This window comes from Homalodisca vitripennis, chromosome 2, assembly GCF_021130785.1.
Source record: "Homalodisca vitripennis isolate AUS2020 chromosome 2, UT_GWSS_2.1, whole genome shotgun sequence".
Classification (NCBI taxonomy): domain Eukaryota; kingdom Metazoa; phylum Arthropoda; class Insecta; order Hemiptera; family Cicadellidae; genus Homalodisca; species Homalodisca vitripennis.
The window spans coordinates 201,565,824-201,583,787 of record NC_060208.1 but is presented as its reverse complement, the minus strand read 5'-3'; the positions used below and the strand labels follow the sequence as shown (position 1 = coordinate 201,583,787).

At 32.8% G+C, this 17,964-nt stretch overlaps 1 protein-coding gene across 3 annotated transcripts in view; it reads right to left on the bottom strand.

Moving 5' to 3' along the window:
• LOC124355262 (nicastrin) overlaps nucleotides 1–17,964 on the bottom strand; it is a 54,866-nt gene that overhangs the window by 11,714 nt on the left and 25,188 nt on the right. For 2 of the 3 annotated variants that reach the window (XM_046806311.1, XM_046806312.1), the window contains exons 11-12: nucleotides 10,098–10,209; nucleotides 9,069–9,261 (exon numbers count right to left, since the gene is read on the bottom strand). In XM_046806311.1, coding sequence (XP_046662267.1) covers nucleotides 9,069–9,261; nucleotides 10,098–10,209 — 305 coding nt within the window. Of the gene's footprint in view, nucleotides 1–5,748; nucleotides 5,821–9,068; nucleotides 9,262–10,097; nucleotides 10,210–17,964 lie in introns of all 3 variants that reach the window. The other variant, XM_046806310.1, reaches the window with a different exon arrangement.

The window sequence follows — 17,964 nt, the reverse complement described above, 5'->3', positions numbered from 1 at the left end:
TAAGCCGCATCTTCATTACACACTCTAATGCATCAATCAGGTTACAATCCTCTTGTTTCTTGACTAATAATTAGAATATTTTAGATTTCTCCTTATGATAGAAGAAATTCTATCCCCTTAAAGATTTTGTTTATTTTGCCATTATTGACCTGTTCTTATAGATACAGGGGTTCAGTGAATCAAGCAATGAAGAGTGTGGATGACCGCTGAGCAACGTTGTCCATGCAAACATCCCACATACCTGGAGAAACCATCTATATAGCTTTGGCCCTTAGTTTGAATGTTAAATTAAACTTTTTAAATTAGAAAATTTCTTAGGCCTGACTTCACCTCAAAACTCTTTTTACTTTGATCATACTTAACACAATGCGGATCATGTTATGAAACTTTAAAAGCAAATTAGAAAAGAATGTAGATCAGGGTTGCCCAACCTTTTTTACCCAAGGGCCACATTGTAAAGCCTTTATGGCCAGGCGGGCCAACATCCCAGGGGATTTGGAACCCCAAACAAAACGTATTGCCCGGGGTTTGTTCCAGAAATCTTGTGCAAAATATGAGTTTTAAGGTTATTTGGCCCTTGTTGACCTGATTATTGTAATTTCTTATTATTTATTAGTTGTTAGGTAAAGGTTTATAATATATTGTTTTTAGGTTCTTTTAGTAGAAATAAATATAAACCCAGACTTTTGGATTTTTGCTCTAATTCTGAGGGAACAATAAGTCACCAATAAATTGAATACATTGATTTTAATTAATCCTACTAGGATACTAGGACATACAAATTACGTGGCGATTGGTGACCTTGAATTGGGTAGGGGTTACGTCGCCGCACCGCGCGCTGTGCCGTGCTTTACGCGCGCTCTATTCGCCAGCCGGCAGCCACCACCGTAGTCAGTGAAATCTGTCTACAACTACTTTACTTCTTTCAACACTCATACTCCACCAAATGAATACGGCTCGTTCTACGTGAAATCGGCTGGACTGCTTGGTTCTCAAAATTTGTATTTATTTAATATTTCAAATGCTTGTAAACAAATTTGGTTGTTTTGGCAACAAAGCGGGCCACATAAAACTGACTTGTGGGCCGGATTCGGCCCGCGGGCCGTAGGTTGGGCAGCCCTGATGTAGATGATGTTAGAATTGTTATTAAATACTAGCAGTTACCCACAGTTTTGCACTAAATTTTTTAAATCAAGTCCACAGCCTACATAATTAAAGCATTTATGATGTAATATAATGGTGCCCTGTGATATTTTTCCAGTTCTGATGAATTATATTTCCGATGCCACAAATGGGTTTGCCTTGTCCCGATCAAGAAAACCTATCCACTGGTCTGAGACATCTACTTCGGTAAGAAAAATCCCTTTATTTCCAGCACTTGTAACCTATTTCTAGTGCCTTAGTTGAGTTTTTTAGTTGTCCCGATGAATAAAATATATGTACATAAAAGGACTACTTCGGTCAAACAATGTCTACTTACGTCCGTTTCAATTCCCTTCTTGTCTAATGTATTTATGGTATCACAGAGTTTGCCATATTGACTCAATCAAGAATATATACAGGTGTGTGTGTATAGATCTCAAAAACCTACTCTGATCAAAAAGCTTTAACTTCTGTTGTAAGATATTTCCCATGCCATAGGCGAGTTTGTCATATTTAACCAAATAAATAAAATAATGTGAACAAGTAGGACTGAGAAGCCCACTTTAGGCCACTTAAATTCCTTCCGGTTTAATATATTAATAGTGTCAAATTAAGAGTAGGCCTAATTTTTCCGATCAAGAAAATATATACATATGTAGGTTTCAGAAACCTGCTTTGGTCATAAAGAGTCTACTTCCATCTCTTGCAGTCTTCTTTCAGTGTAAGATGTTTCCGATGCCATAGTAGAGTTTTCCTTGTTGTTTGAAGAAAATATACATACATACTTAGGACTAAGAAGTCTAATACGGTAATAAAACATTACTCCCAGTATATGGATAAACCCTTATTAAACTCATGCAACATTCCAATATAATCGTTAATAATAGGTTTTGCGTTATAGATATCTTGTTACTTTTAGCCTGGGAAAGAATGGCTCGTTCAGCCATGTTAGTGTTCGTTCAGCCACGTTAGTGTTTTCCCTTAAGCCACTGTAAATATTCCATATCACAATGTCAAGGAAGCCAACCAGTTTTGTACCTTATGTGCAAATATTCTAGCTTTGTTCATGAATGTAGTTTTATAAAAATAATTTAATGGTATTTCCAAAAACAAACTTTAAACAAATTAATTCCAATGCATTAGATGTTTTAAATAATTACTGGCGCAATCTGAAATACAAATTATAGGATAAATTTGTTTTTGCCATCTGCATTGCACTATTAATTAAGCAGTGTGTATATAATATTTTGTAAAATTTAAATTTAATTAAATATTTCATGATGAACTTCAGCTGAAACATAACAGAAATTTTAAGTATTAACAGCTGTTTAATTGTTAATTTAAATTTGGATTATGAAACATAAATATTATTATTTTTTCCAAATTCTAAAATGTTTCAGGAAACTTTCAATCTTTTTCTTTATATGAAAAAAAGATTTATTTCTAAATCACAAAAACATCTAACACTCTTAATAACTAAGTATTTTAGAGCCATAACACAAAGTTGTACATGGAAAAACACATTGACAACTATTGATATCTGATTGCTCTCTTAACCCTCTAAGCGGCAAGCGACGTCTGAGACGTTCTATTTACGCCGCCGTGACGTGGCAAGCGACGTCTTAGAAGTCGCTTCACATTGCCGCTTATTGCTAGGCAACCGATAATTATTTTTACGCCTAGTTTGCACAGTTGCGTTCACCACTAAATTTCAAATACATTTCATATAGTATCATCAACATCACGATGAAATAATCAATGGTACTAACTGAAATAATCCTAAGTTTTCTCCCGCGGTCTGTGGCAAAACTAGCTGAGTAGGCCTACGTGACTGTTTCGTTTCTTGGCTTGTACATATAGCTATATATTTTCTTTATTATTATAACATTGTCTATCTTTTTGGTTTTTAATAAATTTGGCATTGTTTTTACGATCTTGTGTTAGTTTGTTTATTCACTGTTTCCTGGTACCAAATTTCATTTTCAAGTTTGATCACAAACAAAAAACTAAAAATAATAATTTACTGTAATAAACTGATCTGGCAGATCTGTAAAAAACTCTTTCTCTTCAAAGTAAAATATAGTATGCAAAAATTCTACAGCATTTAGGTTGTTTTTTTACCAGTTTCAACAAAATAACTTTTTTTGCTATTTTGCAAAAATTTTTTATTTTTTTAAATTTATTTTTTTATAATTTTCAAACTTTTCCCTTTGTTATTTGTAGGTAATTATTGTTTCTACCTTTTGTATATAATGGATTTTCTGTAACTATGTGTTTGTTATTTTTTACAAAGTGTCAAAGTTACAATTTTAGTTTGGTCAATCAAAATTTTTTGGTTTTTCACATGATAAGTCCAATTCAGGTTTCAATAAATCATTTTATTTTGTCATAATATAAAAATTCAACTCTTTCCGAAGAATTCAGTATGCAACATGACTAGGTTAGAGTAAAAAATATATTTTTGGTGAATTTTTAAAAAAATACTCTTCAAAGTGGCCAAAAAGAGCTTGCCACTGTGGAAGTTTAGCATCGCCACTTCTAGGGTTAACAGTTAAATCATATTATGACACTCATGAACAGATTTGCTTACTCTAAACATTAGCTAAAGATGTTTTATTTGGCAACCAGTGAATACCAACACCAAAGCTTTCTTATTGCGTGGCCGACTGAAAAACACAGATAAGCGATTGCATATTGTGTACGATAAGCACAGAAATTGTTGAAGATCTTACACATCACAATATTGAATAATTAATAGCAGTTACGTAAATATGGGGTAGCAGTACATCATTACATTAGTATAATTAGTTGAAAAGGCTAGTTTTGAAGCAGTTTCAAAGCTTGTCTAGGCGTAACATAATTAATATTTCATCTACTGCAACATAAACTTACAATTTCAAATGTGAAGAAGGAATTATAAAAGTAAAATGTTGGTTGTTGTTGAGCAAAGACTCTTCATGCACATTTTTTCTAAGCACAGCCTATATTTTGGCTTGTTGACAAAACAGTTCAGATTATTTTGTAAGCAAACAAAAGCAAAAATACAATCTTATCACCAACTATGCCCAACATGCAATTCATTTCAATAGTTACATTGCTTTGTTTTGCAACTTTGACTTGTAACAACAATTACTTTTGAGGGGGAGGACAACAGTGGCAACCATAACAATTAGGTATTATTAATTTCTTTGCCACATTTATACCAGGACGAGTTATCACACTTTAGAACAGTATATTCTCACTAATATGGTCACTTTTTGGCAGTTGTAACAAAAATATAGCACCACTTTTAATGTGGAATGAAAAATTCAGACTGCAAAGTTTTAGAATAAATGAATTCTTGGAAATAATGTCTTTGATCACAATACTTAGCAGTTGATTCCAAATTAATTGTTGTAAAAATACGGTGAACCAAAGATAAACTTTCAATCTTTTTTGAAGATAAACACTAAGTTGACTACAGAACTTTCCAGCATATCAGAAAATCTGAGGTCAAAACGGATTGGTTTGGTGCAAAATTTAAAACCTTTGTTTTTGTAGCGAAGTTAATATCCCAAAGATAATATTCAACAAAATTAATTGCACTTGTTACTTTTATTTTCAAAAATGTGATTAATTTAGTTTATATTATTATTAATAATTCTCAATTCCCAAACAATTATAGTATATGTACTGTACAATTTTATATAAAATTCTGCTCAAATTCATTTCAATGTCACATAATTTAAGTTGGCTATTACTTTGCTAGTTAGTTAGCTCCATTGTCAGTTAGTTTTAAAATGAATAGCTTTTTCACATATACATTAACAAAAAAGGAAAAAAAACTCATATTGATTGTTAATAAATTTGAAAATTAGCTGTTTTTCTTGTTCAATGCAATGTTAACTAAGTAATCAATTAATTTACTAGAAAAATTACAATTACAGTATGATTTTAATTTAATATATGATTATAATACCAGTTTGCAATCTTATCCTGAGAATGCAACAACATTTATCGACACTGAACACAAAGTGTTGATAATAAAATTTTAAATACCACACTACATTTGGATCTATAAATAGAATCTTAAGAAGAGACTTTGTGGGCACAATAATCATGACTCAAGTACAAACAATTGGTATTGGTTGTTGAAATGGGATAACTCTTGATATAATTTACCAAAAATTAAGGATGTAATTTGGAAAACAAAATTGAACATGAAATTCAGATAACAATTTGCTGTTTCATTTTAAATTTAGTTTGTTGTACCAAACCAACCAAAACCAGTAAAAATGTCCCGAATAAATGATGATTCTTTTTATTGTACTGTAGCAAACCAAAATTTCCAATGCACAGCATTAACCACCAACATTGTAGATGAAAATACAAAACTTCTATTATTATGTATCAATACTAAAAGTATTTTGAATTAAACGTTATCTTTATTTAAATTTAAGTTTCTCAGTTATAGTTCTTTACTACAATATCCTTCATTAGTTATGTAAATAAGGATTCCAGAGTGGATTGAACCGAGCAAAGCATTACGACCTCCACACAGTTGTCCTAGACAGCTTCACCTTTGCGTTTCAACTAATTGGCCTAATGTAATGTAGTACTACGTACCCATACAAGGAAGGATCCACTCTGCCCATCAAAAATGTTGTATCTTTGTCACTTTCCACTTCACCGTTGACCCTATAAAATATGATCAAGGGTCATTCAACAGCTATCCTCTTCAGTGCAATTGAATTAAAAAGAAACATTCAAATTTGATGGAACAAAAATTGAAATCTGAAATAGTAAATTATAAAGTAACTGATTTTATTCTATTTAATACAATTCATATAGTAGTTATCATATTTTTCAATATTGTTTGTGATAGTATACAATATTTTAATTTATAATTTAACTAAAAAGTTCCATGAGTTTCAGATGTTTCATCGTTTATTAAGTTACTTTATTATACTTTTCTAGTACTGTATAATTCAAAATATACAAGAGTATACAAAAATACTAGTGATTATTTTTAACCTTACAAATCTTTAGTAGATTCCAAAATTAGAATTACGCATGATATTAAATATTTTAATGTAATCTATTTTTTTTAACTATTGGATTTAAGCGTACGAAAACTGATACTGTAAATGAGGTTATGGTAAACCTTTTAACTCTATGAATGCGTTCCATGTAAACACATTATTTCTACCCCCCACGGTTGTATTTATTTGCAATTACTTTCAATCTTCTTGTCAATTGCAGTTCTTAAAGGGTTTAACTTAATAGCGCTTTAATATTTTGTAAAAAATAATACAAATTTACAGATTTTTCTGTTACAACAAAATAGCAAAAATAAATGGAATAAGTGTTAAATATATTTTGGCCAAGAAATAATACTCTCATCATTTTAAGATTTTCCACAACTTTCTTACTTTATACCCACTTGATTAAATATAAACCTAAATGTGTTCACTGTGTACAGACTTCAGCCGCCGTGAACCAGTATTGGTAAGGAACATTTCAAAGGAGCAGTGCACTTGTTCATCTCAGTTATGGCACTGACGTATAGCTGTCTCCCATACTACAATTATTATCAATGTTAATTTGTAAAAAACAATAACCTTGACAAACCGAAAAAATTCAACTGGCTTTGGACCAAATTTGACTGTTAAAAACCCACTGAGTACATTGAGTGAACAATGATAATTTCATATACACAAACACTTGCTTTACTGATAACCCATGTTGTACAGAAATACAAGCAAGAATTGCAGTTTGAATTTAAACAAATTACTTGTGGTTAAAGCCTCTGGAATGTTTAATAACTACTCACCTTAACAATCCTTGTTTTACTATAGTGAAACCGTTTTTTTTTTTTTTTTTTTATTATTATTAAATTATATCATTTTCAGTCACGGATGTCAAATATAAATAAATAAATAAAAATGCCTTTATTCCTTAAGTGTTGGTACACACAAAACATCTAAATTCTTTATGAACAAAAATAAAATAAATAAAGCCTATATGCTGAATAGTCAACATCCTATCCTCAAACGAAACGAGCTGTCAAAACTTACTATAAGCCATCCATGACTGAACATGATTTAATTTAAATCAAACCCGGAGTTAAGGTGAGTAGTTATTGAACAAATTACCACATATGTACTAAAGCCCATCAACTAAAGCCAATGTTATTCATTACAGAAACAAAAACAATAGATGTTGGATGACAACATTATTCAATAGCAGCGACAAGATCTAGTGGTAAGCTTTGATATTTAGCTCGTAGTTCCTCTGGTATTGTGGTACTAGACACATCTAAACATAATAATGAACAAATAAAAACTCTATTACAAACTCAATAAACGTTTAATGCATCCAAAGGCATTGAAGAGTTAATGACGATGGCTACATCACAATAAAAAAAGCTAAACAAAATCTTTTAGTAAGATAACGAAGCTAGGATTGGAAGGGTTGATTCAATATGAATGTTGAGTTTAGCTTCAGTTCACCTTCCTCAGAATTCAGATATTGCATTAAGAAGGAGGTGAACTGGAGCTAAACTCAACATTCACAAAATCATAACTGGAAATTTGTTTTCTTACATTTTTATCTTTTATTAATATTATACAGTATTGAAAAGCAGAGGACTTGCTCTTTCAAGGAAATGGCTCTTTTGACAAATTACTGGCTTACAGCTTTAAATCATTACTTTGAAAAATAATTTTTAAATATTTCGATTTAAATTGTAACTTTTATATAAAATAACGATTTTATATGTATTTTTATATTAAGTTAAATATTGATAAACTATAAATAAAAAATGGGTATGTGAATTAAATTGTGAAACACAGCTCATGCCAAAACAAGTAAATTTAGTTTACTATGCAAAATTGTTTTGTCAAAAAATAAAAATGCATGGTACAAATTTCAAGAGCCACCATTTCGCTTTGTTTAGAAACAAATGCAAAAAGTACTCAGCAAAATAAACCACTGTCGAAACTCAAATGAACCAATATGTACAGTGATGCAACACAAATGTATGGCAAACAAATTAAACAATTAACCTAATTAACATAAATAATTAGCCTAATCACTAACAGTAAAACTAAACAATAAATATTGTTGTGAATAGCTGGATTGATCAATTAGAAAAGAAAAATAAATAAATATAAAAAGACATAAAACTTAATTGCACACATTTGCCATATCACATGTATGGCATGGTAACTAACTTAGTTAACCCTTTAAGGAGTGCATGTAAACACTACATAATGAGTCAGGACTTCATATGACGTATATTCTTATAGTAACCTAAAGGAGTCATATGACGTTTAGCCTCTGTATTTTTGTATTATCGTAAATGCATTGCTATTACTGATTGCCTTTAGGAAGATTAGTCTGTAAAGTGGTTCCATCTATCGGCAACATACTTAACTTCCATGTTTGTGCTCGCATTCACTTGTAATCAGATTTTACCACCAGATTGCAGTAGACACCCGGTAGAAGCCACCAACTCAATGTGCATAAAAATGCCAGACAATATCTAATTACATAATGATAATTTGTTTACATAATTTAACCATACAAAAAGTTTATAGATAATTTTTTTAATGCAAAAATATGTAAAGTTTCAAACATTGTTGATTTAGTTTACTTTACTAATTTTTAAAATGATGTAACGATAACCATTTTATTATTGCCAAAGTATGACATTTTGAAAATAGATAAATTGAAAAATAAGATCTACCACAGCATAAAATCATACAGCACAAGATAGCAGACGAACATTTAGAAATGTTAAATGTCCAAATTTATAGTACCTAATTAAAAAAATAAGTAAATCAGAATCATTATTACCTTCCATGCGATGAAGCAGCTTAACGACTATTGTAAGTTATATTCTGTTACAACACTGAGACTGTTTTATTACTTGAGATACTCACAGTGGGTTGAACAGTTGGCCGGCATGGCGGTTGACCCAGTACACGGAACTGAACGAGAGGAAGAGAACAACGACTCCGGATATGAGGGTATATAGTTCCTGGTTAAAGGCGGGCTTCAGGAACATGCGGAGACTCATCTCCGGCCAGACCGACTCCGTCCACGATGAGAACTCTCCAGATGTCCAGTTGTAGTCTACCACATCATTCCAAACTTATTACTTAATATTAATTTTATACACATTTTTAATATAGTCATATAGATGTCAAGTAAGAGCGGCCAATTATCATAGGTACAGTACATATTTTCATGTACTACTGTGAACTTTCTCAGAAACCTCAGGTGCTGCGGTGATATCTGAAGCTAGGAACACGATAACACAGCCACAGTCTAATCTTACTCCACTAATAATTAGCATATGGTCGTGAAAACTACATTTAAAAAAAGGGACACCGACTCCTTAAGATTCAATTTTCTCCAGATAACTACATGAATTTATTTTTTGATACTTGTGTTGGTGGGGAGAGAGGTTAGGAGGTTAGGTTGTTTGGGTATCACTTACCGTAGGATTGGCCCTGGTTTTCATAGATATTTTTAATACATGTTCCATAAAATTGTTTATTCTCTACCTGTGTGATGACCTTTTGCATTTTAATTACTCTTTATCACTTGATTTGTATCACAAAATACACAACGCTGTTAACTTTTTTTGGAATGATGAGTGCCTTAGATATATTCATAGTTTGTTCTGAAAATTTGATATAAAACAAAAAGGGAGGAAGTAGGAAAGTGCCGCAGTTGCAATTGGTTTGTGGGCTAACAAGTGATAATTCCAGAGGAAAACTGTTTCTGGCTTGTAACATGTCTACAACCTATTCACCCAGTACATACTGTCTTCTATTTATATTTGCCTCAAAATATACTCGAATATGTAGATGTATCAAATTGTTAAATTAAAAACACCAACCAAACTAGACAACAAAATTCTACATTTCCCACCAAACAACCCTCATGACACACACAGTACTCACTTTCAATAAGGAATGCTGGACTGATGGCTGTAGTCAGGGTGATGTCTGTTTCCATACAAACACCTGTATCAGGATCATCGCCACCTACCCAGTAGAATGTGTGGTAGTCCACCTGCAGAGCAACGCAAACGAGCATTACCATACATACACATTTACTAGGTGCTTACAGTGTACATGCCGAGAACATCATCTTCATCACTTTTCTCACAATTTGGTGTTCCTTGCAATTCAGCATAGTCAATATCAACACTAACACTATCGTCAGAATAATAGTCCACCCAGTGGTCAACTTCACTATCCCGTGATGTCATTTTTACAATTTATTACACCAATTTAATCACATTACAATCACAAACACTTTTGTAACCGACAATCAAATCCGAGAACATAAAACACAATCAAAAACGTTCCAGTAAACAAGTCATGCCGCTTTGTTTACTCATGCCGCCATCACTGCAGTCAGCTGACAACAGCCTGTTTATATCGTAAATGTACAAATAAATAAAATAGCGAGAAAAAAACAGAACAGCAATACATGTTCCTTGTTCTACCCAGAACATTCTCACGTTATTACTTTGTCTAAATAGTTCATATTTTTTCTGCAAGATGGAACCACATGATAGACTGATGGCTGGCGTTATATGAATGTCAAACCGCATAAAAGAAAAATAGCATAATATGATCGTGAGATGTCACGTCCATACAGCGTCAAACCACGTCAAAGAGTTAATGAATTAAAATTTATACCTAACATAGAGTAAACAAAAATAATTTTCACCCACTTTTAGCCATGAGTAAGTATTATACAAGTACACAAATCAGCACATGTTGTGTTAGTTCACTGTCGAGCAGCAAACACACAAATAGACGCAGCAGGCTCAATCAAGGTGGTGCATGAAAATAAATATAGAAAATACAAACTGTAAGTAAAACATTATTTACAAAACCATAGTATTTTTGTTGATTTCGTTATCTATCTACGTTTTTTAATAAAGAAAGTATGAAAATAACACTTTTTAGCAATCAGTAAGTTGTACGTACAACCGATCAGCTGTCATCTGCGGATAAACTTATTTAAAGATTTAGTGGATTGAAGATTCAGCTTGAACACATCACTACTGGTGATATTGTGAAATCATGTCCATTTATAGATAGATAGATTATAGATTCATCTATATGAATAAACAATTTTGAATTGATTTAACACCATTTATTTTTAAGTAGTGTTCTTTATTGAAACTGGTTTTGGTATTGCATGAAATGTCATTACCCTTTCAGTGCCAATGTCCGGTGGACGTTTTTAAGAAAATATATTCAAAATATACACATTTTTACGCGTATTTTATATAAATTCGCAGCTGATCAATCAGTAACAATGACAGAAGTTTACGATCAAGTTGGCCGGTCATGGCCGAGACGCTTTGTTTTGATAGTTGTCAGCCTGCTGTATCGGAGAGTGCTCTGTTAGAATGTTAGGTGGTTATGTTTATAATTATAATATAACAAAATCTTGTGTGTGTAGTGAAGTATAATGAATCATTCAAGGTCCCCTCTGAGTGAAAATACTCTTGGAAGAGAAGTGGAGGAAGAGTACTTAAATGACAACTTTGTAACTGATATTTCTTTCATCATGTAAATATTTATATTTACAAAATTATGATTTATTTAGCCAAAATCATGTTAGGCTTATTAGTTTTTTTTCTAAGTGTTAAGTATTATATACTTATTATCATAGCTATCACTCATAGAAAATTAGTAGTCAGTACAGAACATAGACATTTTGCTATTCAAGATGTGCATTTTAGTTCCTCATAAAACGAGTTAGTGGCGTTAAACAAATGCTATAATATTTTTATTTTGGGCGATAATTTGATAAAAATTAGTGGATATGTTTAAAATAAAGTGTTCATTATGTGTGATTGAATTTATTGAGTGTGAGAATCTTTTTGGGTACTTATTTGAGTGTCAGACCTAAAAGTAAAAAAAATTCATTTTATTGTTCTTATCTTTTATTTTTCTTGTAGTTTTATAATTTTTTTAAATATATTCAGTGTTAATATACACATATTTCTATAATAAGTCTACACAAAATTATAAAAATTTACTAATAATTAACAAAGTTATAATAACTGTATTCAAACTGAAAAAAATGGCACAGCACTTTTGGATAACACTTGTGAAAATACCCTTGGCATATTTGACTAACATTCCAAAAAATGACTGGGTCAATAAAAATTTGAAAAGCCGATCAAGTTACTCATCATTAGAGAAGATTGGTACAAAGAGATTATACAGTGTTAATAATTAAGAAAGTACTGAAATTACAGCTCTGACATCTTGGTGTTAACACCCCAAAATTTCAACAAATAAATTAGTTTAACCTAATGAATGAATGAATGTTTATTGTCATACTACATCTTACAAGATCCAGCTATGCTGGTAAGACAGATGACATAGTCAGAAATTTCCCTTTTTTCGGTCTCCCATCGTTAGTAGTAATAAATTTAACAAGAACAAGATTCTAGCTAAAATGATTTTCTAACAAATAAATAAGCTCTAATATAAATAACAGTATTAACATTTTCAGCGATGAATAAATTAACTATAAACTAATTAACAGTATTAAAACCTATGTCAAACATTTATTTTGTAAAGCATTCCTGAGTCAGATAACATTAAAATATTGTAGTACACCATAATGTAATAACAATCATTCATTAAACTAATCAACAAATAAAACTATAAAATTAGTTAAACAATTAACAAATAAAACAATAAAATTAGTAAAACAATAAAATTAATAAAACCATTAACAAATCAAACAATAAAATTGGTAACAGTATAACATATTTAAATAACAAAATGGAGATCAATTATTGAAATTTTATTATATTAAATTACGTTTCTTAGGAGAAAACACTTCATCTTCATAACTAGATTATTATGTTTTTGTCATTTAGAAATTCGGATATCTTGTAGTAAGCCTTTTCGACAAACATACTTTTTATTCTATCTAAGAATTCAACTTGTGGCATTTGTTTGAAATTGTTAGGCAATTTATTGTAAAGTTTAATACCCATATAATAAAAACTTTTTTCAAATATGGCTGTGGTGTGTACAGGATATATTAACAAATTGGTATAGACAATAGACAATAGACAATAGACAATGTACTTTATTTGCAACAATCATAGAGAATGGCATTAGCGTCAAAAATATAACATCACATTATAAGAACAAATATTAGTTGTGTCAATATTATTACACGTTTATGTCAAAAGTTCTCCAAGATAAAAATTCATTTATGGAATAGAATGGGTGTTTCAACAGCCAGGTCTTTAATGTTTTCTTTATGTTTTCTTGGGACTTGATGTCAGCAGGCAGGCAGTTGAACAACTTCGCTCCCATATAGGATGGCTTTTCTTCAAATTGAGCAGAATGGTGTTGGGGAAGAGCGAAGTCTGCAGCATAGCGAGTGTTGTGTTGGTGTACGTCACGGCCACGGATGAAGTTATTCTCATGGGCATAAGTTATTACACTGAGTATATAGAGTGATACTACAGTTAGAATTGAGTGATCAACAAAAGCAGCTCTACAACTGTCTCTAGACTGCAACCCAGCTAGTGTTCTTATGCACTTCTTTTGTAAGATTAGGGTTCTTTGTATATTTGACGAACTAGATATACCCCAAACTAAAATACCATACCGAAGATGTGTTTCAAAAAGTGCATAATAAGCAGTTTTTGCCGTCTGCACATCACTAATTGTCTTTATTCTTCGGATTACATAAAGTCCAGAACTTAGCTTCCTGCAGAGACTGTCAACATGAGAGGTCCAATTAAGACTTGTGTCAATTATAACACCTAGATACTTGGCAGCTTCTACTCTATCTATGTTAGGTAGAGTTCCCGCTTCAAGCTTTCGTCTTCCCATTATTAAATGTTGCGATTTTGTTTCATTTAGTACCAGGCTGTTCTGATGGCAGTACTGAGTGGCTACATTCAGTGCTATGTACGTTGACACTTCAAGTGGCTCTGTTTCCTTGTTACTTAATAAAAGCACAGTATCATCCGCGTACATAATAGTGGTAGCAAATTCTTGCAGATACTTAGGCAGGTCATTTGTAAAAAGTACAAATAAAACAGGCCCCAATACAGAGCCTTGAGGTACGCCTCTCGAGTTTGTTAGCAGGCTAGATCTCACCGAACGAGTCATACCATTGTCCGAATGAACCAGCTGAACCAGTTGTTGTCTATCAGTCAAATAGCTGTCAAACCAACTCGCTGAAATTCCAGAAATTCCAAGAGCTTTCAGTTTTGTTAGGAGTTGTTTATGATCAAGGCTGTCAAATGCTTTACTGAAGTCTAATAAAACAGATGCGCAGGTATTGCCATTTTCAAGTTGATCAATAATGTGTTCTATTAGACTAACTATAGCGGTTGATGTAGAACGTCCTTTGATAAAACCATGTTGCTGACTAGTTAGTAAATTATTTTCCAGGAGGTGAGTAACAAGACGAGTCAGGGCCACCTTTTCAAAAACTTTAGATATTGTTGATATCAGCGATATTGGTCGATAATTACTAGCATCAGAGGTGCTACCCTGCTTGAAAAGGGGAATAACCTTCGCCAATTTAAGCCTTGTTGCAAACCTCCCTTCTGCGAATGATCGGTTTATCAGTAGAGTTATTGGGTCCGTCAGTTCCATTACACAAAATTTCAGCAGCTTCGAAGATACCAAGTCAATTCCATAAGAACATTTTGTTTTTAAAGAAGATATGATCTTTATTACTTCGTCTGAAGTGGTAGGAAAGAGTGTTAAGGGTGGAACATTATTCTGAGCAGGTACAAGTAGGGGTGGTTTTGGATTAGCCTCTAGAGCCTTGTCTGCCGCTGTAACAAACCTAGAATTTAGGTAATCAGCGATCTGGGTAGAGTCAGTAATTTTCCCTAATACCGGATCCATTAATTCCTTCGGACTATGTGATATTTTTGTTTTCCTTTCATTATTTACTACTGCCCATAAGGCCTTTGACTTATTTTCTGCATGAAGAATTTTGTCTGTTACTTCTTTACGCCTTAACTCTTTAAGTCTTAAATCATAGGCTTTCTTTTTAGAGGCAGTGTCTTGCTTATGAATCAATTGACCAGTAGTGTTGTATACAATCTGTGCTTGTAAAAAAACTTTACGTAGTCTTTCAGCCTCAGCATCTGTTATTTTATTTCTCCTTTTTCCTTTTACTCTAGATTTTTTTAGTGGGCAAGCAGAATTTATTATCATTCCCAAGGTGTTACTAAACAAATTGTAGGCTGTGTCTGCATCTATAGCAGTAATCAGATCTTCCCATGATTCTTGTTGTAGTTTTATTTTAATGTCCCTCATGTTCCTTTCAGAAAATTGTCGTTTTTCAGTCATCTGGGCTGTTGGTTTTACCTGCTGGTGGTGTAGCGTACAGAGCTGTGCCGTATGGTCAGAGATCCCCTCATCCAAAACTTCCACTGTTATTGTTTCATCTTCTACATTAGTACACACACAATCTATTGATGATTGTGAAAAAGGTGTTATGCGAGTGGATGGAAGAGAAATTCTGAACATACCACAGCTTCTCAATATATCCTCCAACAGCATGTTGTCTCTGTTAACGTTTAGGCAGTCTATGTTGATGTCCCCCATAACAATTATCGGACACCTCCATATCGGTACCACTTGTATGCATTGGGATATAATCTCAAGGGATTCCTCTAGGTTGCCTTGGTTTCTATAAATACCTGCAATGTACAGACACCGATCCTGAAGTTTTACTCTTATAAGGGCCATTTCACAAACCATCTCTACACTCTTCACTTCAATAGAGATTGGATCAATTAGAGTTATTAGTGAGTTTTTGCAGAAAATACCCACACCTCCTTTTTTATGAAACTGCCGACAGAAATCAGCAATCAAAGTATAATCAGTCAGGTTAGTATTGTGCAGCTGGTCATTGCTCAGACCATGCTCAGTGAGGATTAGAATATCAGGCTCAAGTCGTTGAAGAAGATGAGTTATTATGTCAATTTTGTTGCTGAGCCTGTCAACGTTTTGGTGTAGAATTTTTAAGTGTTCCTTGTTCAATTGGGGTATGGTAAAGCTGTTTTCATTTTGAAATTGCTGAGGCCGGTCTTGTCTAAAAAATATTTGTCCTGTTCATCTTCTGCTCGTGGTGGGCTCCGCTGGCCTGATTCAGATGGAGATTGTTGGCTTATAGGAGGCCGGGAATTGAACGTGAATGAATTAGACTCAATGCAATCAGCATTCGGCAATTGATTGTTTGTCATGATCGAAATGTAGTAATCAATGTTTGTGGTGTAGAACTCTTCTATACTCTCATCTTTAGTTCGTGATCTTGCATTCATCGGAGGCTTTATTACTGAGGCTTTAGCGACTCCGTGTGTGTCTAAAACGGACGTCACCTGTAAGGTGTTACCAATGTTCAGTCCTGTGGATGCTTTAGCATTATTGTTACACATCTCAAATCCTTCTAAATTACACATGTTGTGGTTTTTATATTTTTGAGCTTGGAGAGACACACTAAAGAGGTTCTTTCCCTTTGCGTCCCGTCTAACTCCTGATTTCCTTTTGTTCCCTGAGGTAGACTTATTCAGGGTAGAATCTAGAGGATCATCTTTATGTTTGCATTGTTGAGTAGATTTAGATGCTATAAAGTTAGTAGGTAGGATTCTTCCAGACTCATTTAGATGAAGGTGAGTGTTGTCTAGAAGTGCTGACATTTGTTGCTCCAGTTGGTCTTGCCTCCTCTTAAGGATTAGCATCTCTGAGTTCACTGACAAGAATTGTGGTGCAGGTGGAGGGGTGACTTCTATGGAGGTTTGGGTGGAGGTGTTCATTATTGCTTCCAGACTTTTAAACTTTTCTTCCATGGCATTATGGCTGTTTTTTAAGAGTCCGATTTCCAAGAGAACTGAGGGGAAGGTATTATTTGTTTGATAGTCAGGGGCCAATGTTTGAGTTCCTGTAGTCCTGAGCCTCCTGTCATTTTTTTCAGGTGTCTGTTGCTGCAGTGTCATAATTTTACTCTCTAATTCTTCAATCTTATTTTCATGGTCTTTAATAAGTTCGATCTGTTTCCCGTCATGGTCCTCAAAAATAGTTTGTGCTTCAACCACATACAGTTTTTCCTTGGTCAACTGTGCTTCGAGCTCGGATATCTTTTCTTGGAGCCTTTCCATATGTGCAACATACTTTCCTTCGCAGTATTTCTAGTATTGTGTTGATGAATAGTTTTTTCTTTAGAAAACCAGTTCAAATTTTGATGAACTTGACTCAGTACTTCATACATGTACACACAAGGGACAGTAAGAATCTTCAGTTTCTTAAATTTTTCTTTACAAGAACTTCTTCTGGATGAGAATGTCATTATTCTTATAATCTTTTTTTGGATTTTTAACACTTTTTCTGCTATTTCTACTGAGTCCCACAATGTAATTCCAAACTTCATAATTGAGTAAAAATAGTCATAGTATAGGGTCATCTTTGTTTTTAAACTTATGATGTGTGTAACACAGCTCATATTGAAACAAATATTATTGAGTTTTTTACATAAGTTTTGTATTTGTCCTGTCCATGTCATATGCTCACCAAACAAACTCCCAATAGTTTTACATTTTTGCAGCTATTTATTTGTTCTTTATCTATTGTGACTGTAAACATTTCTTCTCTTTGCTGTCTGTTTTTGAAGTGAATAATATTTGTTTTTGTAGTATTCAGAATCATTCCATTAACTTTAAACCACTCTTCTAATTTAACTATAGTTTGTTCTACTAATAATTTCATTACATGTAAGTTTTTCTCCTTGATTATAGCTGTGGTG